We start from the raw sequence: 26,831 nt of genomic DNA, 5'->3' as shown, positions 1-26,831 counted from the left end.
TTATATTTACCTCACTAGGATATGACTTCCACTTTTTAAAGGAAGTCTTTATCTCTCACTGCTTCTTTTACATGGTTGTTAAGCCACCGTGGCTCTTTTTTAGTTCTTTACTGTGTTTCTTAATTTGGGGTATACATTGAAGTTGGGCCTCTATTATGGTGTCTTTAAAAAGCACCCATGCAGCTTGCAGGGATTTCACTTTAGTCACTGTACCTTTTAATTTCTGTTTAACTAACCTTCTCATTTTTGCATAGTTCCCCTTTTTTAAATTAAATGCCATAGTGCTGGGCTGTTGAGATGTTCTTCCCACCACAGGGATGTTAAATGTTATTATATTATGGTCACTATTTCCAAGCCATCCTGTTATAGTTACCTCTTGGACCAGCTCCTGCGCTCCCCTCAGGACTAAATCTAGAGTTACCTCTCCCTTTGTGGGTTCCCATACCAGCTGCTCCAAGAAGCAGTCATTTAAAGTATCGAGAAATTTTGTCTCTGCATTTCGTCCTGAGGTGACATATTCCCCGTCAATATGGGGATAATTGAAATCCCCCACTATTATTGAGTTCTTAATTTTGATAGCCTCTCTAATTTCCCTCAGCATTTCATCATCACTATCACTGTCCTGGTTAAGTGGTCGATAATAGATCCCTAATGTTATATTCTTATTACAGCATGTAATTACCATCCATGGAGATTCTATGGAACATGTGGATTTTTTTACTTCATTTGATTGTACATTTTCTTTCACATATAGTGCCACTCTCCTGCCCCCGCACGACCTGTTCTGTCCTTCTGATATATTTTGAACCCCGGAATGATTGTGTCCCATTGATTGCCCTCAGTCCACCACATTTCTCTGATGCCTATTATATCAATATCCTCCTTTATCACGAGGCACTCTAGTTCACCCATCTTATTATTTAGACTTCTAGCATTTGTGTACAAGCACTTTAAAAATGTGTCACTGTTTATTTGTCTGCCCTTTTCTGATGCGTCCAATTCTTTATGTGAATGTTTCTTGTCTGATCTGGTCCTTACATTATCCTCTTCCATTATCTGCTCCTGACTATAACCTAGAGAATCTCTATCAATAGACTTTCCTCTAAGAGAAGGCTCTGTCCAATCCACATGCTCCTCTGCAGCAGTCGGCTTTCCCCCCATCTTCTAGTTTAAAAACTGCTCTGCAACCTTTTTAATGTTAAGTGCCAGCAGTCTGGTTCCACTTTGGTTTAGGTGGAGCCCATCCTTCCTGTATAGGCTCCAAAAGTTTCCCCAATTCCTAATTAATCTAAACCCCTCCTCTCTATACCATCATTCACACATTGAGACTCAAGCTTTGCCTGCCTACCTGGCCCTGTGGTTGGAACTGGGAGCATTTCTGAGAATGCCACCATAGAGGTCCTGGATTTCAGTCTCTTCCCTAGCAGCCTAAATTTGGCCTCCAGGACATCTCTCCTACCCTTCTCTATGTCACTGCTACCTACATATACCATGACCACCGGCTCCTCCCCAGCACTACACATAAGTCTATCCAGATGCCTTGAGAGATCTGCAACCTTCGCACCAGGCAGGCAAGTCACCATAATACCAGTCTCCCGGCTATCTACATTTCTCCTAGTTAATGAAAGAGTTTTGTTTAAATCAAGAAGTTTTGAATGTAGTTTAGTTTATAGTTTTAAAAAGCAAGGGGCCCTTGCCCCCTTCCCACTCCCCTTCCAAACTCCCTTGCAAAACTCCCTGTTAGCAGCCCCTGTTTGGAAAGCTCCCTAGTCGCTTGTGCACTGCTTTATAAAGCCCTGGCCTGCTTGATAAGGCTCAGCCAATTAACAGAGGCTTCTAGCTTTCAAACGTTCCTTTGAAGCTCACAGCTTCCAACTGCCAGCCACAGCACACAGTCCTTCAAACCACCAACCAGATGGACAAACAAGCTCAGCACATGGCAAGTAACCCCCAAACACAAACAACAACGCACTACAGACAGTCACTTACCCCAAGGGTGCTGTATTTGCTCCTCCTTCACCTGGAGAACTCCCTTGAGAAACTCCCTGTTAGCAGCCCCTGTTCACAAAACCTAGAACTTGGACCTGAGCACCTCTACTTTTGAGGTGTTTAATAACCTTGATCAAGATCCAGGAGATTACTACTGAAATCAATGGTTAAATTCCCATTGCCTGGTCCCAACATTTATTTATAAGCTTGTTCCATATACCCTAAACATTAAGTGTGGTGAAAGACAAAAGAGTTCACTCAAATAGTTATAAAAGATTCTCTCACTAGCTAAATTAATGATAAACCTAAACTCCCAGAGACTGTTTTCACTCTTTTACTGTATTTTATAATTTTATAGAATTCCATTTCTCTGTGTGCTGTGATTCAGGTTATTATCTTAAATTATTTCCAGTAGAATCATTGTTTAATTGTGAACCTAAGTTTTATTATGCAAATGTCTGTTTGTTAAAATTAAACATTTGTTATTTTAAGAAAAATGGAAAACATTTTCTAAAAAGAAAGTTGCAAAAAATATATTTAAAATTGTGAGTTTCTGGGAGGAAAAGTGTGATTGCTCTTAAAAAAGGTTGCCAGTTTTCCTTATGGTGTCAGAGCATATGGAATACAGTAAGTAACACTACCTCTCTAACTGTGTATTCTCTATACTTCCTTATATTCCATGTAGGGAAAACAATAAATACTCAGGTAACGTTATTTAGCCATCTAAGGCAATTAGCAAGTTAAGAATGGTCCTTGTACAGGTAACCCTGTGACTTCCCATATTATGCCCACCATATATATATAAACAGACATTTATGAATGAGTAAATGTGATAGCTACATCATTTTTTGGAAAAGGGAAAAATCCAGTATTGATCACATCTCTGCTGACAAATATTTGTAGTTTCTTAAACTAGCAGTACTTCAGTATTACTTAAAAAAAAAAGAAATGTTACTATCAAACTGTTTTACTGCTGTTAAAGCCAATATGCATTATGTAAATAGCAAATATAGTATTTTTCAGTAACATCATGCTTTCCTGAACCAAAAGTAGTTAAACATTATTTTTCCTTTTGTCAGAATGTACCCATTCACTAAATTGTAATACAAAATGTTTATAAAAATTACCTTTTCTTTTGTACACCAAAATTAGAATTTAGTATCCAAACACATTTAGAAGCATTCGGGACAATGTAGGAGACAACCAGAGGCTGTTTATAAACCTCCTTCAGAGTAACAAAAGGAACTCCCCCACTTTATCCTCCCTTAGCTTGAGACTTCAAAATGCTGGCCCACTTGCTTTGCTGCAAGTGTTTGGAAAAAGATGCTGTTGTAGTCGGATTCCTTGCAGTGTGAGATTAAGAAAAAAAGAGCCATTTGAGGTATCATAAATTTGCCTGTCATGGCTTTAGTCATAGTGAGAACACAGAGATAATCAGTTATGTGAAGACAGTGGATGCTGAGGCTTTACTTTTTTGTGTGTTTGATTCGTCACCTTGATATTGACTTGTATATTAAATTTATTATTGATGCTTGTTAGGAGCCCCAATCCAGCAGCCCTTATTCAGGCAGAACTGCAACTGGCAGGGAAACTGGAGGAAAGTCTGCATTATTGGGCTTTACATTTATTGCTAACTCATTAGTAATATCTAAGGAATCATTAGACATGAAGAAAGTTTTCCATAAAATGAGTCTGAGCCTTTTTTGGTGGTTTCATTCGATAGATTTTGGTAACATTTCCTACTATGTGAAAGTTTAATTTAATGTACCGTGTGAAAAAATATACTATTGTTCAGAAATTATATGGCACTTTACAACTTTACGTAATCGGTTTGCTTGTAGATGTTGTTTCAACAATATCTACACATTATAATAGGCTTATCAACCATTTGTTATATAATTATTTATCAATGTGATACTAATGCATTCCATAACAAAGAAAACATTTTCATTTACTAGTAATTTAATCAATAGCTATAAATCATACACAAATTAAAACACTATTGAAAGTGTTACTATATGTTATATATACAGCATACAGAGAGTTAGATTGCTCCTTTAAGCATAGCCCTGAACAAGCTCTACTGACCCAAAGGAACCTAGATTGCTCTTTAAAAAAGTGCCTGCTCCCTCCCAGTGCACCCAGTTAATTTCAAGGCCAAAGCAGAGGAACAGGAAGTCAGGTGATGGTCTTACCTCTTTCCTACCCCCTATGGGGCTCTGTATAAGGAGAGAGCAGTCTCTGAGTTTCTGAATTGATGGATTGTGACTATGAATTGCTCTTTAGCAAGGAATTCAAGGAAGTGGTGTCACATATGTAAGGTCCAGCAACATTATCAGACACCAGTAGCAATCGGAATATTCACTTACATAAATGTTGACAAATATAGCCGTTAAGTATTCAACAACAAAACCCCCAAATCCCCAAAATGTAACCACCTCACTAGTTCCTGCAATCTGGTATGGACATTCAGATTCATGTCTAGAATTCATCTGCAGCAACAAACCCCCTGGGTGTAAATCGCACCCACAAAAGGAAGGCCAATCTTCTGAGACATTATCCTAAAAAAATCTCCTTCATTTAAAAGTGATGATCAGCCAACTGAAAATTTCCATTTCTAGGAAGACAGGATCAGGATGACAGCTTGTGAATTTGGTGTGACAGCTTACTACACAAGAAGAATCATCTTGATGGACTATTACCACTAATGAAGCTACATATTAAAACAAGATTTACACAGATGTCTTGCAATTTTTCAGTGAGTCTACAAGAAAAAGAAATAGGGATTGTAGGTGGCTAATAAAACCATAAATCTTTGTATGGTGCCTCCAAGTAGGAGTTCAGATCCAACTAGTCTTTCTGGCCTTATGATGTACAGTAAATAATAAACACTGCAAAATTATAGACCATTGTCTAGCTGAAATTCCCATTTAAAAAAAACAACAACTAGACACAGCATCCTAGCACACCAAGATCCTGCTTCTGTGTGGGCAGATTCCTAAGCCATGCATTTTAGTGGTCTGTGAATTGCCATGCCCACCTAGAGTACTGAATAAATAATTACCACCACCCCATTGGCCATGGATTTATTATTTTTCCTTAGTAGAAGATGAGGAAATTAAGGACCAGAGGGTAAAATCCTGGTTCAGACTAACAATAAAACTATAGTTGACTTCAACAAGGTCAGGATTTTGCCCAGAGTGTTTAGCTGCCTTGTCAAGATTGCAGAAGTAGCCTGAGACATAGGCTGAAATAGAATACTGGTTTCCTGATTTCCAGCCCTACATCTTAACATCTTCCTCTATAAATCTGTGGCAAGACAACACATGTTTTGTCTATAAATTGCAATTGTACCTTACAATTGTAAAGCCAACATTTTCAAATTTGGTTTCCCAAAATTATACTCCAAAATCCACATTTAAGACACCTAAATAAAGTTGACTTGATTTCCAGATGGCTTGAGTGTGCACAATCTCTCTGAAGTACCTTGACCCTCTTAGCCTGGCTTCTTTGAAAATTTGGCCATTTAGGTAGATATCTAAATACAGATTTAGAGGCCTAGATTCAGGCATCCACATTTGATAATTTTGGCCTCCAGTAGACTTTGTCCATCTTCTATGTTTATAAAACATTAAGTGCTGCACCACAGGCTAGAAGAGGTAGGTATATGCATAGAAATTAGCTACATCCAATATGCAAGTGTATCAACCAGTGCCAATTTTAGGTACAACTAATTTATTTACAACTGAACATTTCTTTCCACTGTTAACAGCTTTTCAAGTCAAGTCTACACTACAGGGGAAAGTTGATCTAAGCTACGCAATTTGAGTTATGTTAGTAGCGTAACTCAAATCGATGTACCTTAGATCTATTTACCACACTATACTATGTCAATGGAAGATGCTCTCTGGTCAACTCCCCTTACTTTTCTTGTTCTGGTGGAGTACCAGAACTGACAGGAGAGCAATCTGCAGTCAATTTAGCAGGTCTTCAGTAGACCTTCTAAAATCGACCCCCTGTGCATTGATCTCCACAGCCTCAACCCCTGGTAAGTGTAGATAAGCTCTATCTCAGAAGAATAAAAAAAATCCCAGGAATTGGCCTAAGGATAACCTGTTGAAAGGTTGGGTACTTCCCCTTATCATAGTATCTGAATGCCCTCAAAGTTAAATCAATAGCATCCATTATCAATATATTAATGTAGTATTTTATCCCTTGCCAATCTTGTTAACAGGCAACAAGTCACCTTGCCAATGGACCCCTGCAGAGAAAAAAAAGTTTTAAAACTGGGGATCCCTTGAGGAAGAAAGGAATACATACATAGGAATTTTATCATGTTCCTCAACACATGCCATGTTAACTGGCAATTGATGAGGTGTAGCTACCAAAGTAATCAAATGGTGCAGCATACTAGAATACCCACTGATCTTTTGATTGGATTGTATGGAAGTTGTTGCCATCTACAAAAACATGGATCTTTGTGTGGTTTTACCATGAAAATGTTGCTGGTCTCAGCTAAAAGAAACACTATTATTTCTATTATTTGTTTGTGATAATGCCCATGAAATGCCAGAGACAGGCAAGAAGGGATGGTCATTGCCCCAGGAAGTTTTCAGTCTGACAGAACAAGTAGTAGTCAGAAGTCAGAGAAAAACGAACAACGACAGAGGTTTGTCTTCAGGGTGGTCAAACCACATATGAGGTGGAAGAAGTCATGGAGGCAATTTGAGAGACTGACAAATATGTGGACTATGGTAGGAATTTTGGCACAGCAAAAAGGGACAGGAATTGAATAGAGCCTGTGTGAAAATCTTAGATATTGCACATAAAAATGTGCAGAATGTAAACTCAGCTTTACAGTCCTAACTGGAGGTGGAATGAGAATGTCTTATACAGTAAAACCCTCAATCAATAAGAATTCCCCATTATTCTTAGAGCTGCAGAAAATGTGACTAAGCAAAATAATCCTGGTTGCTGACTAACTGGTGAGGTGATCATGGTTTAATATTATGAATATCTGTTTCTTACTACTGTTTAGCCTGAACTTTACAATTATTTAACGTTCAGAAAACTGAATTTGAAGGACTCTCATTGTTTCTATGATTAATGTCAAAATTCAGGGATTTATGACTCAACTTTCCAGCCTTAAATATTTCCTGGAAACAAAAATGGTCAGTAGTGTAAACTGGCTGAGTGAGGCTGAAGCTCCCAAATTTATGTTCACTTTTGTTTTAGGATGATGTAAATTTGAACTCAAGACTCTAGAATACTGTAGATTACAAATTACTCATACCATATGGAATAACATACTTATGCCTTTTTTAAACTTTTCAAGATATCATGATGTGATCCTTTTTGCTAATATATTTCTGGATTGTGTGTTAAAAGTAGTACCAGACTTCTTTTTAATCTTTCTGAAATCATCATTTGTCAAGAGCGTTCAGAGATGGAAGACATGCTTTCTGGAAATTATTTCAGCACCCTGCTAAGTCAATGTTTGTTTTCCCACTGGCTTGTCTTTTGAGAGACTGCTGGAATGGATCAACAAAACAGATCTTCTGTATTCCACCTGCTGCGCTGACAAAGTCACTCAGAGACCCTGGGGTTCAGTAACCACTGGTACCGCTTATTTACAGGTTGTGCTCCCGCCACCTTTTCACCATACACAGCTAGTGTCTGCTCCCAGGAGGGAAGAGTTATCGCTCTGCTTCCACTTCCTCACTCCCCCCGGGCTTCCTTTCTCCCAGCCTTTTATATAGCCCAGGTTAATTAGCTGGGCAGCTGTTTCCCATTCTCCAATTAGGAGCAGCTTTTCTCTAGCCAGCTCCAATTTACTTCCCTTAATGGGAGCTGGCATGACAGAGGGCTGAGTCAGCAGTTCTTGCCCAGCATCCTGTTACACCACCTTTCAGTTAATTGAGTGCAGAAAAAAGGGGCTGATTCTAGAGAATATATAGTTGTGTTTTAGATTTACAAATAGGAGGCCATAACTAACTCCTAATCCACTAATTGTTTGCAGTGTTGTGTAAACTTGAAACCTTGTCTCTTTCACCAACAGAAGTTAGTCCAATAAAATATACGACCTTACTAATAGTTCTCAGTGAGAAATGATCTGAAATAAATTTGCAGTTTGAAAATGGCATGAGTAAAGTTTCCATAGTTTATCTGTAATTACCAGAGTATGGATCCTTATAGAAAGTTTATTTGAGCAATTTGATTCTGCTATTTATTAATGTTTTATCATCATTAAGGAATAGTATACAGTTGATCTGGAAGAACTAGAAAGTTTCCTTGTGAGATAGTGGGGATGGGGTTGGTTAGGACTGGCTGAGGCATAGGAAATCCATCGCTCTGACTGTAGTCAGAAATTAATTGCTCCTGTAATAAGAAAAGTTTTCAATGGGCGGGTGTGTCCCCTAGATCTTCATCTAATAATAGATCTTTCCTCCTTGGGCACTAGTGGTTAACCTCAGGAACTATGACTTTTTTCAAGAGATTGTATATGGTAAATTGAGAAAGTAATTGAAGGGCCTGCTAGATAGAAATCAGGCTGCATAAAATTAAACCGTTGAGTCTGCCATCAAATCTGTGCCATATCACTTATCCAGTTCATGTACTAAGCAATATTATCAAATTTCCAGGACTTGTCTTAGTCCCTTCCCCGCAGTATTAAATTCCCATACTTAGGATAGAACCAACGGAATAAGCAATCAAGGCAAAATATGTCAGCCACTCATTTTGGCACCTCAGATAGGTGGATTTTGCTGGTGGGTGTGGTTTGGGAAAGTATCAATCTTCACCTCACCTCTTATTTTGAGCACTGGGAAAAATTGGCCTGATTAGGTTAGAAGATCATTGATGGACGTCCTTAAGAACACAGTGTAGTTCATAAGTCTACCTACAGTTTTGGTAATTAAAGTAATTTGAAAAGAAGTTAGTGGAGAGAAAAATTGTTCTGTAGCAGCATGTTTTATCTGCTTCTATTAACAATTACAGGCTCTACCAAATTAGCAGTTTGCACGTTCAACATCTAAAGTGCATTCTTTTGACAAAAGCATGAGTCACATGAGCATAAACTGTGAATTTCTTTCAATTTAACTAAAGTTGTCAGAAGAAAAGTCCTTTTCCCAAACTGAATAAATGATAGGCCTATTTTTAGCACCACTTTTTAAAAACATTATTGAAAGAACCTTGATCTTCCAGGGTAGGCTGACTATAGTGAGTGTGCTCTGAAAAAGGTTAAATGACGCTGGTGTCATCCATGAACACATGCCTATCTTTCTTAATAAAAAGATGGTTTTGACTACTACTGTAGCTTCTTCATATAAATCTTTATAAAGAGTTCCTTTTTTTCCCCCAAGACTCATAGGATCACTGTTCACCCATTTTAAAAAATTTGTACAAGAAAAAATGTGGGTGTAACGACGTGTAGCATCACTTCAAGGCCCATCACACATGTATTATGGCAAGAGCAGGCAGATAGCGGAGAACACCTGGAGATAACAGGTTTTGAAGCTTCCCCCTCAGAATACTGGCCCTGCTCAAAAATTATTTGCTCTCAAGATCTGACAGGGTCAAATCATAAAGTGCTATGTTCTGCTGGAAAAAATATTTCCCCATATTGTGATAAAATTCACCATTCATTCACTAGTAAAATTCCTTAGCGAGGCAGTTTCTGAAATATTTACTGAGTCATTTATTTAACGAAACCTCAAAGTAACTGAGAGCTGTGCACTTATGAAATGTGTTCATTCAGCAGCTCATGAATTCCATTTTACGTTCATCATTCCACTCCCGCCCCATCTTTTCTCTTGAATCATTAACATTATTTATTGTTGTTTTTTCAGATTGCATAAGCCTGCTATTGGTTTTCTGTCAAGATGTTCTACTCTCCTGTGATTCTCCTTTCAGATCATAATGCTCTCTGCTTATTCTTACTTTTGGTTATTTTATGTACTGAAGCACTTTTACAGCCAAATCCTTCCCTTCTGATGTGCACTCTTGGCTCCCATTGAATTCAATGGTAGTGGTAGGAATATGAATAAAGTGTTTTATGTGAGGAGGACAATAAAGTGGTCTGAACTGGCAAAAGAATACCGAGGATCCCTTGGAATAGAACAAGTAAAAATAAACTAGTCTGACTTAAAAAGGGGATGGAATAAAATGGTAAGTAATTAATCAAAGGAGTGGAAAATACAAGTAAATAATGTTTTAGTTCTACAGATATCATACTACACTTCTACCATGCTCAGCTTCCTTTTCTACCTTTCTTGTAAGCTTAGTGGTCTCCCTTATTTCCCTTCAATCAGATGGGTTTCACGTCTCCTGTCCTTACTTTCCGACAAGGTAAGACTATATTGAGATGCATTGCTGGGGACTTTATTACATTCCCCTCTTTGTTTGAGCTTTTCAAACTAGAGTGTGCAATTCCATATGCAGACACTTAAATTTTGCAACACCTTTGAAAGCCAGGCCCTTTAAGTACAATATACTTTTCATATAGTATACTGTGAAGTATACTTCTGGTTTGCCATAACTGTAGCTCCTTTTACAAAAACACCCAGTTCCACATCCCTTTTCTGTCTACCTGTTAAAGCTTTTTCCATTTCAATAAGTTTTTAATTCATGAACATTAAACTTATACTTTTAAAATATTCAAAATTCAGCAGGGCTGACATTCTTCTAATTTGGAGTTTCTTACTATTACAGCCATTGTTCATCTTCTCCTTTTCATAGTTGCAGTATTATTCATTTTGACCAATCCATTTCATTCATTTTGCACATGGATTTCTGCACTTTGGCAGAAGTTTGGTTCCTTATAAAGACTCACTCACTACTGAATGTCTCGGTCCCATTTCTTTCATCTTAATTCACTCTATATTGTTCCTATTCCTTACACTTAACTATCAACACCAAGAGTTTCAGCCCCTAAAAATTTGACTTTTGGATTAATACATGGCTCTTTTTGCATTTTCTTTACCATGGCCCTTGTATGTGTAAACCTTCCATTCTACGACATGAGAAAACAAGGGAAAATAAATTTTAAAAATAAATGTATCCCCTGTGTTATTACATTCAAGTTCTTTTATGCTGCCCCTAAATACTTAATTTTCAATGTGCTGCAGAATTGTATATTGAAAACACAATTGCTTTGCAAAAATTGTCATGGGGTAACTGAAGATTTTGTCAGGAGGCAGCTGTGGCTTTTAGCACCTGCGAAGGTCATATGTGCAAATACTCATTTATTCTCATCCTGCTTTGACAGCACATCCCTTCAGCAGATGCCTTAGAGCAGCTTTCAGTATTCTTGATGTGTACAGAAAACTATTACCCAAACCGCCATACACCAACATAATACACATCCCCCAGTAAGTCACTGTCACAGACCGAACAGTTAGCATCGCTGTATTTCATAATGGTATGAGACATTGATCTTGGAATAAATCATTTTTTTAGTACAGCAACATAGGCTAATATGCTGGTGTATGCTTGGTCTTTAATTTTATTTTTTTAAATTTCTTATGATAAAAGTCCTTATTCAACCTCTCTCTTCACCCTCCCTCCCATTAAGACAATACAAAGGGCCAAGTTCTATCCTCTAGTGCAGTTTCCACTGAAATGGATACAGGTTACATGCATGTATCAGAGAACAGAATTTGATCAAAGAGAGTAACACAAACAAGAGAAAGAAAAGGAAATGACGACTCCAGTTTTTAAATGAATTTCTTATCTCACCACCTTATGTGAAAAGCATCCCATGATGTGTAAGGTATCACAGCAGGAAAACCTCACAGCTCATACAAACTGTTGGCCATCTGTGGTGCAGATTCCTGCAGAACTACGGTAATGACAATAGTGTGATATAGAGCACGAGTTTTTCATTAATTACAAGATTCTTTCCCTAGCACATACGTAATGCTAAGTTAACAGGCTGCCAAAACCACAATGGGAATCAGGTTTCTGAAATGGCATAATGCTGATCAAACCTGGTATTAACATGTAGGAGAAAGTACCTGTGTTCAGTCCTACTAGATGCAGATTTGTATAACTGTTGTGTGCCCACTTAAAATAAAGTGGCCTTAATTTGGTTTATGAATTAATTTGTGAATTAAGAAAACCAAAATAAGGGCACCGAATTCTGAAGGTGTCCACACAGGGATTTAATGCAGTTTAACTAATCCACATTTAATCTGAATTAACTAAAGTGTGAGTTTACTTTCCTGAGTGTCTCCATGTAGACAAACCTTAAGTGAAATTCAATTTGCTAAACAGGATGAAACGACAGTTTTTATTTTGTTCATATTCTTGATCATGGTAGCTTTTTAAAGTGTTTTTGTGCCTGTGTGTCACACAGGTCCCTTCATGTTACTCACCTATATTTGGAATAATTTTGCCTTTCATTAGCTGTGATTGCCTAAAACTGATATTTGGAGGAGGATTTTTTTCCCTTATTTTTCTAGATCACTCGACTTTTAATTTACTGCAATTAAGCTTCTGAACACACCTACTACTAATTCACTGGGATGCACACAACTGACTTTACTTCTCTATACATTGTGGTTCATATGCCCTTAATCCTATACATTATTCCAGCCTTTAAATTTTTAGAAGACTCCTGGCTCTTATTTTTGTGGGTCATAAAGATACAATCTTAGTCCTTTCAGTATAATGGTTGTCTTTATTTATTTTTGGTTTACTTGTGCCTTTATTTCTATAGGGAACTCCTGCTAATGTTATTGTAGGTCATGCTCATCAGAATATTGAAGTCTTTTACTTCTCTTTCTGTGGGGATGCCTGATTTTAATTCTCTGAGACATTCTTGCACAACATCTGTTGGGGATTTCATGCTCTGAAATCTTGAGAGCACTTCTGGCCTTATTTGTATTGCTCACTTGAGCCTTTATTGTTTGGTATCCCAGTGTTGCCCTTAATTCTATGGAGAACCTCATATTTATTTATTTTTAAATCCAGCTGTAACAATCATTCCCTTAAGGTAAAATTATATTTTTCAGAATTTAACCACATTACGACAATTCATATAATTTAATAAGTACTGTGGTCCATTACCTTCAAAGATGACTTAATCCGAGGTTCTGGTTTCTGTCTGGTAACTGTGTTTTGAATAAGCAGTGACTGATCTGTGCGAGAATCATAATTCCCATGTTCTGAATCATCTGTATATGTATCTTTGTCTTTTCCTATATCTCATGGAAAACAAAACAAAACAGTTTGAGATTATAATGGAGACATACTTGTCGTTATATTATAGATGTACTTGAGATAAGAACATTCCCTTTTAGCACCCTCATTTGTGGCTTATAATATTGCCCCCTTCCCTACAACAAACTTTTGATCTGAAATTTTATCATGCTTGGTCTCAGTTTAGATGTGAAGCTTTTTGGTTTATTAGAGTTTACATAAAATCTGTTCTGCAGCATTGGAGTTATCAGAGTGAAAAAGCATGATTTCAGCTGTTCAAAAAAAACAACCAGTCATGTTCAGAGGCTTTTGTGCTTTTATATAACTCTACAAAGTTTGGACTTGACACTTCCAATTTGGTGTGCAACACACATACCATGTGGTCTCATGAAAGTGAGAAGACCTGGATTCTATTCCCAGTTCTGCCATAGGCCTTCTGTGAGACATTGGGCAACACATTAACACACTGTGCCTCTTTCCACCATCTGTAAAATGAGTATAATATGCTATTTTCCTTAATTTAATGTTAGGAGCTATTTAGATCCCTCAGCTGTAGTCAATGGGAACTGAAGATATTTGGCATGTTGCAGGAGGTGCTCAGCACTTCATAGATTTGGCTCTAAGTGTATCTCGATTGCGGTTACCCAGTACTCAAATTTCTTCATAAACATAAAATAGCTTTGGACAGAGGAGGGCCCACTCCCCAGCCTGACAAGCCTTCCCCCCTTGCAGGTCTCCTGCTACCTCGTACCACCCTGAGTGGCTTTCTAGAGGAATTAAATGAAAGACGAGAGTCGGAGCTTGAGTTCTAATATTAGCTGTACCAGAGGTTTTGCTGGGTAGCCTTGGGCAAGATGCATTTCTGCCTCCCCACACCCAATCAATTATACAGGGAGCATGCTTATTGTAAGTAACCCACAGAGATATTGTGAGGGTTAACGTCTGTACAGCAGTTGAAACATGTAAAGCACTACTTAAGTGTTGATTATTGTTATCACTTGTATTATGGTAGCACCCCAGCCAACATCAGGAACCCATTCTGCTAGGCACTGTAAAAACACAGAGCAAAAAGACAGACCTTGCTCTGAAGAGCTAAAATATAAATATCATTGTACCTTTCTTTCATAAGAAAGTGCATCCAAAGGAGGGAAGGGAGAAGGGCAACAATTCTGACAGTCTTTTTCTAGGGCTTTTCTGATTACCTCCAGTTTGAATTGTAAATATATTTGGGACCACTCCAGTGCATGTTGCCCATCCAGTTTGAATGTTACAAGTGGGCAGAAGGACAGTTTTGTGATTAAAAGTGACTGAACTGAGATTCAGGAGACTTTTGTTTAGTAACTGGTTTTACCACAGACTCCTTATGCAACTTAATCTCTGCTTCAGTTCCCCACCTCTAAAATTGAGCTAACCCTTCCCTACTTCGAGGGATTTGTGAGAAGAAAGTATTAAATATTTGTGATATATACAGAGTACTTCGGTACCTAGAAAGTAAGGATATTAAAATGGATAAAAATTACTTTCCCCATCGCATCAATGACATTATTATATGCATATATGTTAGGAGATACCTTACTTTTGTGAATTTTTAAAAGAAAAGGGGAACAAAGAAATTGTTCCTATTGCAATTGCAATTCAGCCATATTGCAGATATATAGACATATTTTAAGACAGTTACCACTACATACAGTGAGCCAAGTTCTCATTTCAGCTTTCACAACTTGTGAAAATTCAGAGTAACTCGGAATACCATTTAAACCCAGTAATTTTAAACCTTAAATATGCTCTCAAGAACAAGTAATGGATGCGGAGGGAACGATAACCTTGAATTTTGTTTGCTTAGAATCACAGCTGCCGAAATATAGTATTTTTCATTTAATGTATACGTGAGCACTTGAATTCCACAGAGTAAATCTTATAGGAAAAAAAAATTGACCATGGTTATTTTATGCAGCCTATAAACATTGAGATACATTATTAAATTAGGAGTTTCATGGATAATTGTTTATTTGTTAATTTAATTATCACCACAATTACACATAACGAGCACTCAGTAACTCAGATCCTGCTATAAACTAAAATAGATCTGTAGTAATCATTTGTTAAAGTCAGATGAATGTGCCACTTAATTGTTAAGACCACGATACTCCAGATTTCTCTCTGTGATTTTTACTATGTAAACTTACCATTATGTCCTTTCTATTTATATAGAACCTTTGATCCAGTGTGCCAGGTAACAGTGTAACTCTAATAACTTTATATGAACAAAATCTAAACAAGTAGTAACCAATAGGTCATAATAAAACCCATTTCAAGACAGAAAAGACATCTCAAACCATGAGGGGAGGATAGTATTTAGAAGAGACATAATAAAGAGCAACAAAAAATGAATAGTGGTAAGAATATGGTTAAAAGATGGACAAAGGGAATGAATCAACAAGTCGTCGAGGGTTTGGGAAAGAGTTATAATGTTTAGGATTCTGAAACGACAGTGCAGATAGAGCTCAATCCTGGGAGGTGCTGAGCACCTTCAACTGAAGTTGATGGCAACTGAAATCGTTAAGCACCTCACAAGATGAAATTCATGGAATAAAGGCTATGAATCACAAAAGAAAAAAAAAGAGCCATGATCCTACAACTCTTGCACATGAATCGTTCCATTAACTCCAGAAGGACTACTTGCATAAGTAAAGGCTTCTCACATGGAGGAAGTTTTGCAGGATCAGACCCTATGTGAATTGCAGGACTTTAACAAGTTTTGCCAAAAGTGATAACTTTTAATTAAGGTTCTGAAGTGTCTCTCCTCATTTGCTGAATGTACCATTACTACTGTGTATTAAGTCATTTTAGCTGACCAAGGATACTACCTCTTATTCATATCACATGTGCTCTGAAAGAAGATATTCCCTATCATCGCATTTGAAATACAGATACAAGAAAGGCTTTAGCAGCAACGTTTAGTCATGCTACCAGAAAGATCAAGAAATTTAGAAGTAAAACAGGCTTTTAACAGAAAAGAAAAAAAGGTTTGTATATGTTTTGACTGTAATTGTTTCATACATACATACACCCCCCCCAAAAAAATCATACAGTGTTCTGTAAAAGGTAATGGGGAGGTGGAGCACAGCAGAAGGGAAGGCAGGGAATGCTATCCTGAATTTTAAAAGAGCATCTGTATATATTTGTGACTCATCGTTATTCTTAAGACTTTAGTGTAAGAAGGGGTATGCCCATCTAAACACCAAGTAGAAAAGCTGACCCAATTCAGTGCTTGTACAGTATATGCTAATTTGAAAGATCATGAAGTAATGTATTAGGTATAATCATAAGGAGATGAGTTCAACCAATATCATCATTTTTCCATGCCAGAGTCTCTGATCAAAAGTTATTTTTTCATAGGTTGAGTGGTCTGATGTGAAAATGTTCAGTGTGTTATTGAATCATGTCCAAAGTTACCTCAAGAGAATACAGTAGCTACTCTTATTCAGAGGTTTCAGATACTATTGACAAGGTACACAAGATTAGTCACCTGAATTGAAACATTCAATTAATGACTAGTGTTATTCATGCCAGTTTTCTGCAAATATGTATTTTTAATGGAGAGAGGTATTCTCCACCATTCAGTATTTTTTCTTCTTCTTATAGGAAATTAACTTCTCTCTCATTCTATTAATGATTTTTCTTCATCATCCTCCATAAGTGGAGTTTCCGTCCAAGTCCAAAGATAAAATTAATTGTCTTGGGCCATTTCAGTTCAAACATAATCTTGAAAGTTCCCATCACAGCAGCATCCAGCTTCACCAATAGAGAATGTCATAGATAATAATGAAATTTTAAAAAGCTATTTTCAGTAGGTTTTGATTTTAAAACTTTGAAACCTAATATTTTTCCATTTATACCAGCACCTATCTTCTGTCATCTTTCTCCACCACAATTTAGACTATAAAATACAAAAGCAAGTAAACATTGAACTGCAATTTGGAACTGCCAAAGACCAAACAAAGAAGAGACATCCCTGGAATTTATGGCTAAAAAGTTTAATTGTCTGGGGATTTTTTTTTAAATTCAGCCTATCCAAAAAGGCAGCAAAAGGAACACTCAGTCCCAGATTGGTTCACATTCTCTTTGGAAGCATCTATCCTAAAATGATTACAAAGCAAAAAGAGGCTTTATTTGCCTGCAGCTTCAAGGAATAACCATCAGAACAGCCTGCTCCTTCATGCTCTCTCCCCACCTTGTAGGAAATTTACTGTTTATTTCATCCCCTTATTTTGCCATCACAACTTGCCACAAGCTATGACTACTGGTATAGCTGTCATGGTTGACTACATCTCTCAACTGGCCTTGCTCTTCTGGATCTTGGAGAGCCACCAAAAGCTGGCCTGGTTCCAGAGCACCATGCTTATGGAACTTGAGAATCTGGCTTAAAGCCAGGAACTTCAGAATAGGCTTCTTTGCAAACTTCAGACCACACCTCCAAGACAACTGGCTCCTCTTTAGCAATAGTGTCTCCTGTCCCACAGCTATTTTGAGAGACAAACATGGGACAGGGTAATGCCAGTGAAAGAGGTTTCCCCTCATGTGTCTCAAAGAGTTTATATGCCTTGTTAAAGACATTTTTAAATGTGCTTTCATTTTTTTTATTTCAATTCAGAATTTCAGCAAATGGATCAGATTCTCAGTTGCATAGTTCCATCTGCTTACACAGTTTGACACCAGCTGAGAATCTGCCCATATGCGTTTAAATATACCAACTGAGCATGCATAATTTAACACTTGTTCTTTACTTTAACATAATAGTAGAGAGTCCACTTAAGACTTCATTACAGTAAGGCATTGCAAAAGAAAAATTATTTGAAAGAAGGTCTTTGAAAACTTCATTTGAAGAAATAAAATATTTTAGTGGCAAAATTACTTCAAACTACATTTGTGGCGGTAGGAAGGGCAAGTTGCAATTCCCTAATATAATGAAACATTGTGTTGGTAAAACAATTTCAATATCTATCCATTGAGGCACTTATGCTACTTCTTCCCTGTTATAATGTCCAATTCAAAACTGCCAAAACAAATGCCAGATTGTGAAGGCCCTTCTTAAAAAAAAACGAACACATAAACTTCAGTGGTGACACATTACAGTAACAGGTTTCAGAGTGGTAGCCAGATTAGTCCGTATCAGCAAAAACAATGAGGAGTCCTTGTGGCACCTTAGAGACTAACACATTTATTTGGACATAAGCTCTCACAGAAGTGGGTGTCTGCTCTTGTTCCGCGCATCCCTTCAAAACTTATAGCCTCTCAGCAAGCACTCCGCAAATGAATCTTAGACAGAGATTCTGTTATCTCGTTGGTATAAATCAGGAATAATCCACTGAATTCAGTCAGCATTTTGGACCGGAGTTACTTATAGCCTCTCAGCAAGCACTCCGCAAATGAATCTTAGACAGAGATTCTGTTATCTCGTTGGTATAAATCAGGAATAATCCACTGAATTCAGTCAGCATTTTGGACCGGAGTTCTGAGGACAGGATCATTATATTTATGTTTATATTATTTGTTCTGGAAATGACTCCTAAGCATATTTCTTCCCTACATAGATTCTTTGGACTCCTGAAGGTATGATGTGTGGGCTGCTCCTTCAGGCCTTTTCAGAGACAAAATACAGGAACCCATTATCACTGCTTTAAACAGCACATCCATTCTCCCTTATTTGGGGTGTTCATGTGAATTCCCAGAATATGACCAAAAGAAAGCAGAAAGGCTTAGGTTTTGATCCTTGAAACACATGTGCAAATACTTAACTTTAATTTACTTTAAAGTTTGAGATTATTCATATGCTTAAAGTAAGAGCATGTATGTTTGCAAGACTGGCATCTATTAAGAACAAAATGACAGTTATTGTAATGTTATTTTCAGCAATTAACATAATTAGTGGGAAATCTTTATTTCCAATATAAAAAGTTAAACGTTTTTGTTAAGTAACCGCGTAAATTACATTGAGATTATTTTAATTGCTAAATCATTTTTTAACAGAAGTCACTTAACAAGTTTTATTTAAAACTTCATTAGCCTTGATTGATTGTGTGATTATAGTACTCTGAAGGCCCAAAAGCAGTATGGTAGCCATGCAGGTGGATAAATAAGCTGTTATGCTCATTAATATCTGTAAATTATACTATTGCTGAGGGAAAATTTCTATATTGTACCAGTTAAATTTTTCTAGTCCTGGGAAATTAAGGTAGCAGCATGAAGAAAGCAAAAAAATAAAATAAAATAAAAAAGTGGTATTTCAAAGAAAACCAAATACATTGATAATTTTAGCAAGCAAAAAAAAATAAAAAAATAATGACTTTTACTTTTAAAGTTAGGACTAACTCATATTCCTACTGAAGGCAATGGGGGAAAGGATTTGACTTTAATGAAATTAGGTATCTAAAATGATTATTAGTATTTCAGAATGCTATACCTGGTAGATGGGCCAGCACATGATATGCACTTGGCCCCGCATTCCACACTCAGCAGTGAAAGTGATTTAAAGGAGTTCCAGGCATCACTCAAGAGGATGGTAGACTTCTCCTTCAGAATTGATCAGAAACTTAGGAGTTTGGTTAATATGCTGCTTTGTTTTGTCTTCTCAGTCACATAAAAATGTGACCAGTGATTTCAGTGCTTACACATCATAGAAGGCATCTAGCCTTTGAGCATAAGCAAACTCTAAATAGAAATAGATCAAAATCTAAATAGATCATTGTGAAATTCACACTGAAGGAATGTAAGAGATTAAAAACTGTTGACCAGACTTTTTAATTCTAGGAAGCCTTTGTCTGGTAATGCCTGAAAGTACTCAGTATATAATTTGGACACAAGTTTCCCCACCAAGGTTTGGCCATGTTAGTACAGTATGTGTCTTCTGGATAGCAGGAGACGGGACACTAGATGGGGAAGGCTCCAAGTTATCTGGGAAAGAATTCTCTGTAGTATCTGCCTGGTGGATCTTGCCCACATGCTCAGGGTCTAACTAACTGCCATATTTGCAGTCAAGAAGGAATTTTCCTCTGGGTCAGATTGGCAGACACCCTTGGGGGGTAGGGTCATTTTCCTCTGCAACATGGGACATGGGTCACTTGCAGGTTTAAACTGGTGTAAATGGTGAATTCTCTGTAACTTGAAGTCTTTAAATCATGATTTGAGGACTTCAGTAACTCAGCCAGAGGTTAGGGGTCTATTACAGGAGTGGGTGAGTGAGCTTCTATAGCCTGCAACTTGCAGGGGATCAGACTAGATGATCACAATGGTACCTTCTGACCTTAAAGTTTATGAGTCTCTGGCTATGGGAGCCATTTCACATTTAATAATGCCTAAAATAACCACCCGTGCACCTCTTGTTTAAGAAAATATTGACATATTGCGGCTCCCATTTTTACATCTTACATAATATTGCTGATTTTTTTTTTTTTTTACTATTATTGTGTAGAATACTGTATGGTTTTTGTTTTAAACAAGACATAGCACATTGACAAGGAAATTTAATTTAAAAAACTGCCATTAAATAAAGTAGTGGGGTGCCTAAGGGATTTTCTCATCACTAGATAGTCTCAATCCTTAACTCTATGCAGTTACTTCAGTCTATAAATTTAAGGCTGGATCCTATAGTTCAGCAGTTCTCAAACTGTGGCTCAGGACCCCAAAGTGGGTAGCAACCCCCTTTGAATGGGGTCACCAGGGCTGGCTTAGACTTGCTGGGGCCCAGGGCTGAAGTCTGAGCCCCACTACCCAGGGCCAAAGCCAAAAACCAAGAGCTTCATCCCTGGGTGGCAGGATTCAGGTTGTGAGCCCCCTGCCTGGGGCTGAAGTCCTTGAGCTTCAGCTTTGGCCCACCCTGCCCGGAGCGGGTCATCAATTTTTTTTTTTTAAATCATCAGAAGGGGGTTGTGGTGCAGTGAAGTCAGAGAACCCCTGCAATAGTTCCTAGTCAGGTGAGAATTCCATTGAGATCATAACTTGACCCTTCATTAGCAGGCCATTTGTTTAAATGGAATTTTCAGTCCTAAAATATGCATGTTTTGTTGATAACCTGAATAGAAAAGGAACATCAGCATGGGACATTCAGACAAATATATCAATTAAAATCTGTTAAACATTAAGTTTGCAGAGTCAAACACTCAAAAGTTAGGAAATGCAAGACTTATGGATGCCTATACAACCTGAATTCTGTCCCTTTGTGCATATGCGTTATGATACGGTCTTTAATGACACGATCATGTTATTTTTTCAGCAGGACCCTTACCTCATTCAGCATGGGACAATGTTCACTGAGTGGGTCTTTTTTTTTTTTAAAGCTTATCATTAAAAGTGCAGCAGCTCCATGCTATATTTACAGAGTAGCATCTATACTCTGCACTGAATATAGAATTATTAATTACCTCATCAGATTTTCAATGGTGCTCATCACTGCAATATTTGAGCAGTTCACAAATTTTTAAATGTACTTATCTTCACAATACCCATGCAAGTTAACAAGGTATAATTATCCTCATTTACAGATAGGGAACCCAGGCACAGAGAAATTAACATTTAAAAAGTGCCTGAATAGTGATTTAGTATCCTAAAATTGCAACTCCAGAAATTATTTAGGCACTTAGGAGACTAACTCCCATTGACTTGAAATGACAGGCAGCTCCTATGTCCCAAGTCACTTCTGAAATTGGGACTTAAAATAATTTAGGTGCTTTTGGAAATTCAACCCTAAGGCTACTCTGCACACCACTGGCAGCAGCATGTAGGGTATGTGTAGCTACATGCCCCAGTGAAAAGCAGGCTGCATCCAGGAAAGGTTCTGGCAGGGGGCAGGCAGTGGTGAGCTGTTGGAGACTAATGAGGACATTGCCATAAACTTCCATAAAGATTGAAAGATTACATATTCTTAAAAAGTATCTAAATATTGAAAATTGATCCATCAAGGTTGTACCTTAGGTCTTTTGTGATGTCTTATCATGAAGAATGCAATTATATTATAGCCTTAATTACCAAATTCTGTTTTCAACCTATTAGAGGTAATAATTTGTAGTAACTGAAGAATTAAATTAAGTTTGCCTCTTTCCCTGATCAGGAACTTTCACAAGTAGATTGTTGTTTCTTAAAGGTTACTTTTAATTTAAAACAATTTTTGGTAAGATTTTTATTCCCTAGATTGGTCACAAATAATTCTGTCACTATTTTATACTCTGCATACAAACTTTGAGCTGTGTTGGTTAGTTGTCACTAGTCACAATTGTCACATGGTATTATTTCTGTTCCTTGAGTAAATAAACATAATTCTTATAGGGAGGTTTCTACCACCATTTCAAATTACTTTAATGGGACTTGCCTGAGTAAAGTACTACTCAACAACATGAGTAAGAATGGTCGAGTCAAGAATATCATCACAAGGAGGGTCTGAAAGAAGCCAATGTGGGTTTGAATCTCTCAGGGAGAAGGTAAGAGTTTAGGTAGACATACAAGGTTAACAGGATTAAGGAATTTTAGAAGGGTTTGCATCTTTCTTTCTGTACGACAAAAGCTTTGACCAAGTCATCTTCCTGGGAAAAAAATTAGTCTACGATTATTGCCCAGAAGCACATTGAGTGCAGAGTTTAAATGCAATTTTCTTTTGATCCCACTGACAAATGTAAAGGTGTGTCACCCAAGCATGATCGTAGGTGAGAAGAGTGCAGTCAGATACTTGTCTGAGTCTCTAGTGAGAGATGTTGAACAATTTCCCAGCCCAAATAAAATACACCAAGTGCACTGTATGTATAGGTCTTCTAATTGTCATTGACACAAAGTAACTGTGTGCAGCTATATGGTCAATAGTTACAAAAAAAGTGAGGTCAGATTCTTTGTGTGGCTCATTTAATTGTGTTTTTTGGAGGCTCTATTGAGGACACTCTGCTGTGTCAAACAGCCTTCCATAAAATATACCACTACTTGCACAAACACTTGGATGGAGAGTTTCAAATGGGCTCTGAGTGCTTGAACTTATGATCATTTGCTTTCCATGTGAGAATAAAACCTGATCTCTTCAAAATCCATAGAATCATGTCACAACTGGGGGCTGGGGAGGGGGGGGGAAGGACAGCTGAGGCAAATTCAGAGACTTTTGTGCTGTATTTATCCAACTGTACTGCAAATGGTGATGTTGCTGGGTGATAAAATAGCTTCTAATTTAGTGTCCCATTGCATCTTTCACTCACTCAGTTCAGCAGGCACACAGCTTTTGCACTGCTATAACTGTATCAAAATATATGAAATTAAGTGGCAGATTTCTGCAACCCTTACTCATGTTGCACAGAATCTTAGGTTAGGTCTACTCTGCAATCCTTACAAAAACATCGTAAGGTGTTGTGTGGCTGCTATTTATTGCCAGGAGAGACAGTGACAAAATAAAGCCACCCTCAACGAAGGGTGGTAGCTTTGTTGCGGGAGCGTGGCTCCCACTGACAAAGGGCTATCCACACCGGCACTTTTCAATCACTAAAACTTTTGTCATTCAGGGGGGTGTTTTTTTCACCCTGAGTGACAAAAGTTTTAACGGTGAAAGTGCCAGTATAGACAAAGCCTCAGTCCCAGTTACAATCCATAGAGGAGTTATTGATTAAAGTGCTACTTACAATAAGTAAGAGTGGTAAAACTGGCCTCTAGATAAGCAATGAGACTCAGAGCTAGATTTACGAAAGGTATTTAGGTGTCAAAGGATGCAGATGCTTTTGAAAATCCTACTAATACCTAAGCAGATTAGGTGCCAAAATGCTTTTGAAAATCCCACTGGGAACCTACCTACCATCATAAATAAGGCCCTCGATTTTTGAAAGAGTGCACATTAAATCTTTCCAAGGAGAAAGAAAAAAAAGCAAGCAGGCAGCATTAATGCCAATGTTCAGTACATCTGGGAAGTTGACTGGCGAACAAAGTGTGCCATGTATCAAATGTTTCCTTGTTCCACAGTAGTCCAATCCTGCCACTGTTCTTATGCCCTCAAATACCGTGTCCCAAACACAGAGGAGCTCCCAAGGAAAGCACACCAGGTGCAGTGAAGTTATTGTTTTTCCTTTTCTGTGTGGTTTGGTGCCTATGCACCCTATTCAGTTCTCTTTGCTCCGCACCATGCGGTGGAGGAGAGCATTTGTCCTGTAGTGGTTATAACTGAAGGCAATGCATATAAATAAAGGGCAGAGTAGGAGTGGAAGTGATTTAGTATTCAGGACAGAGCAGCTACATAAACAACACAATTAAAACTTTACTCATGTGTGCTACAGTTTTTAGTGCAATGGTAAGAAGCTTATTAAAACAAGCTAATTAACATTAATTTTGCCAGCTCTCATCAGCCCATTAGAAATTACAAAACATGTTATGTAATAACTACTGCTATCTAAATGCTACAGAAGCTGAGAAGAGGATATTTGGGTGACTATTTATGGAAATTCAATATTACTTCAACTATCAGCATCCTTGCTTTGGAGCCAGAAGTCCCTAGTTGAAATCCCCAGAAGAGCAGATTCCAACACAGATTCAAAATTAAACTGAAAAATAATTCTTAAAAAGTTTCCCTTTAATTACCTAACTCCCATTAATGAATCCAGCTGCGTGATCTTTAATACTGAAAATAATTTCCTTTATGAGACTGTATATATGTGCAACCCTTCCTTGATTAACTCCCAGATGGATTATTTTACTTCACCCTTGTGCATTAGTATGCTTTTTTATCAAGCAATTCCACACCTTGTCTGAAATCTAAAGATGATATAATGCTTGATTATATCCCAACACTGTGAAGGACTCAATCAACAGATTAGTGTGGCTACATTTCTAATGGTTCTAGAACTAAAAACATTTCTTGTTTATGTGACTTTCTACATTTAGTTGGCTCAGCTCACTGGACATGGCTTATTTTCATTAAATTAAATTTTGCATTGCTTTCCCCAACGCCTTGTGATACAAGACAAATGGGCCAGATCCTCGGCTGGTGTAAATCACTGTTAGCTCTATTGAAGTCATGTTTGAGTTCACTTAAAGAAGTCAGTAAAGATATACCAATCAAATCCATCTGAGGAACAAGCCCAATATAAAGTAAAGGGCCTTATGGGCCATGTCTTTATGGGGGGAAAAAAGATGGCAAAAAGTAACTAGAAGGGAATCCTAGACATATACTTCTTTCCCCAAACAAATACCCACAGAGGGTTTGATTTTCAAAGGCACAAACTGTAGTTAAGTGCCCAATTCCCATTCTGAACCAGTGGGTGCCTAAGCCCCCTTAGAATGACTTTGAAAATCTATCCGAGAATGTTTAATGCGGGAGTAGTGTTTTGTAATGGAATAACATCAGTGTGTTCTTGCAACTTTCAACTTCCCTGTTTCACATGCAATTGTTCTAGAGGAAATCTATACTTTCAATTTTGCCTATACTTTGTTTATTATGCAGCATTTTTTTAAAATATTTATTCTTACAATATGGAAAATAAATACTACAGGAATGAGAATGCTTCCTATCCTCATTTTTTTTCAATTTCTTTTAGATTGTGCACAAAATTGTTTGCACACACATATAAAAAGACTGGTTTAATGCTCAAATGATAACATCTCCTTTAGAATCAGACATCAGAGGTACTACCAGCTCACAGATAGATGAATTGCACCTATCACTCTAGTGGAAGATGGCAGTATTTTGAGTGCTCATCATCCTAGGTTTAATCCTCACCATTGATCAGTTTCCTATGCGTTTGTGGCCAGTTTGCAAAATGTAACAATCCTCACACTTGCTAACTGCTGTACTGACCCCTTAGTTGTGAGTCTTCCTCTTCAGAAAGAGATCACTGGAGGCTAGATAAGGCCCCAGAGACTCTGAATAATCAAAAGCCAGGAACAATAAGATGAATGAGTGGCAGACTGAGGAGAAACAGTGCTAAAGTTTGAGGGTCAGACTAACAGCTCTATGAGGAATGGAGGGTTAGTCAGATCTCTAAGCTTTATGCTCTGCAAGCTCCTGTCTCCCCCATTAACATAAGGATCCTCAGACTCTGTATACTGACTGAGGCATTAGGGAAAATACCATGCCAGAGACCTAAAGATGAGGTACTGCATAACCCTGCCCTCAGTGTTGAAGTACCTGGTTTGGTACCCCCAACCAGAAGGTTCCCTATACCTGCAACAAATGTAGAGCTTTATCCAAAGCCCAATGAAGTCAATAGGAGTCTTTCCATTGACTCCAGGTGACCTTTGGATCAGAACCTTAATTCTTCTCTCATGTGTTCATAGCTACCACTCAAACTAAAGAAAACACCACACAGAAGGATACATCTTAAAAAAGCAGCTATGATGCTACCTAATTAAAAATTTACCACACTCTGCTGCCTAATTAAAAATTTACCACACTTACTTAATTTCAGCTGCATCTTTAGTGTTCTCATGGGGCAGTTGTAAGAGGTTCACTGAGGAAATGAAGCCCATTAATCAAGTGCATTATGCAGGCTACATCAAAATGTACTAACACTGACTAAAGCATTTAATAGTGCTTTGTCCTCCTCACTTGTTTAAAGATCAACACTTTAAAAGCAAGATCCTTCTGCTTGCTGCTGTTCAGAATGAAAAGGAAAAATGGACTCTTAAGTTAC

At 37.6% G+C, this 26,831-nt stretch overlaps 1 protein-coding gene and 1 long non-coding RNA gene across 14 annotated transcripts in view; one reads left to right on the top strand and one right to left on the bottom strand.

The window, feature by feature from the left end:
• The window catches only part of ANO3 (anoctamin 3), a 421,744-nt gene that overhangs the window by 111,017 nt on the left and 283,896 nt on the right, over window positions 1-26,831 (bottom strand). For all 9 annotated transcript variants that reach the window (XM_039536552.1, XM_039536545.1, XM_039536546.1 and 6 more), the window contains one exon: window positions 13,057-13,193. In XM_039536552.1, the coding sequence (XP_039392486.1) occupies window positions 13,057-13,193 (137 nt within the window). The remainder of the gene's footprint in view (window positions 1-13,056; window positions 13,194-26,831) is intronic.
• Window positions 1-26,831, top strand: part of LOC120404292 — a 96,052-nt gene that overhangs the window by 35,314 nt on the left and 33,907 nt on the right. The window lies entirely within an intron of this gene.

This window comes from Mauremys reevesii, linkage group 4 (genome assembly GCF_016161935.1).
Source record: "Mauremys reevesii isolate NIE-2019 linkage group 4, ASM1616193v1, whole genome shotgun sequence".
Classification (NCBI taxonomy): domain Eukaryota; kingdom Metazoa; phylum Chordata; order Testudines; family Geoemydidae; genus Mauremys; species Mauremys reevesii.
Note: the sequence above shows the minus strand (reverse complement) of the source record. Positions and strands in the feature narration are given on the sequence as shown.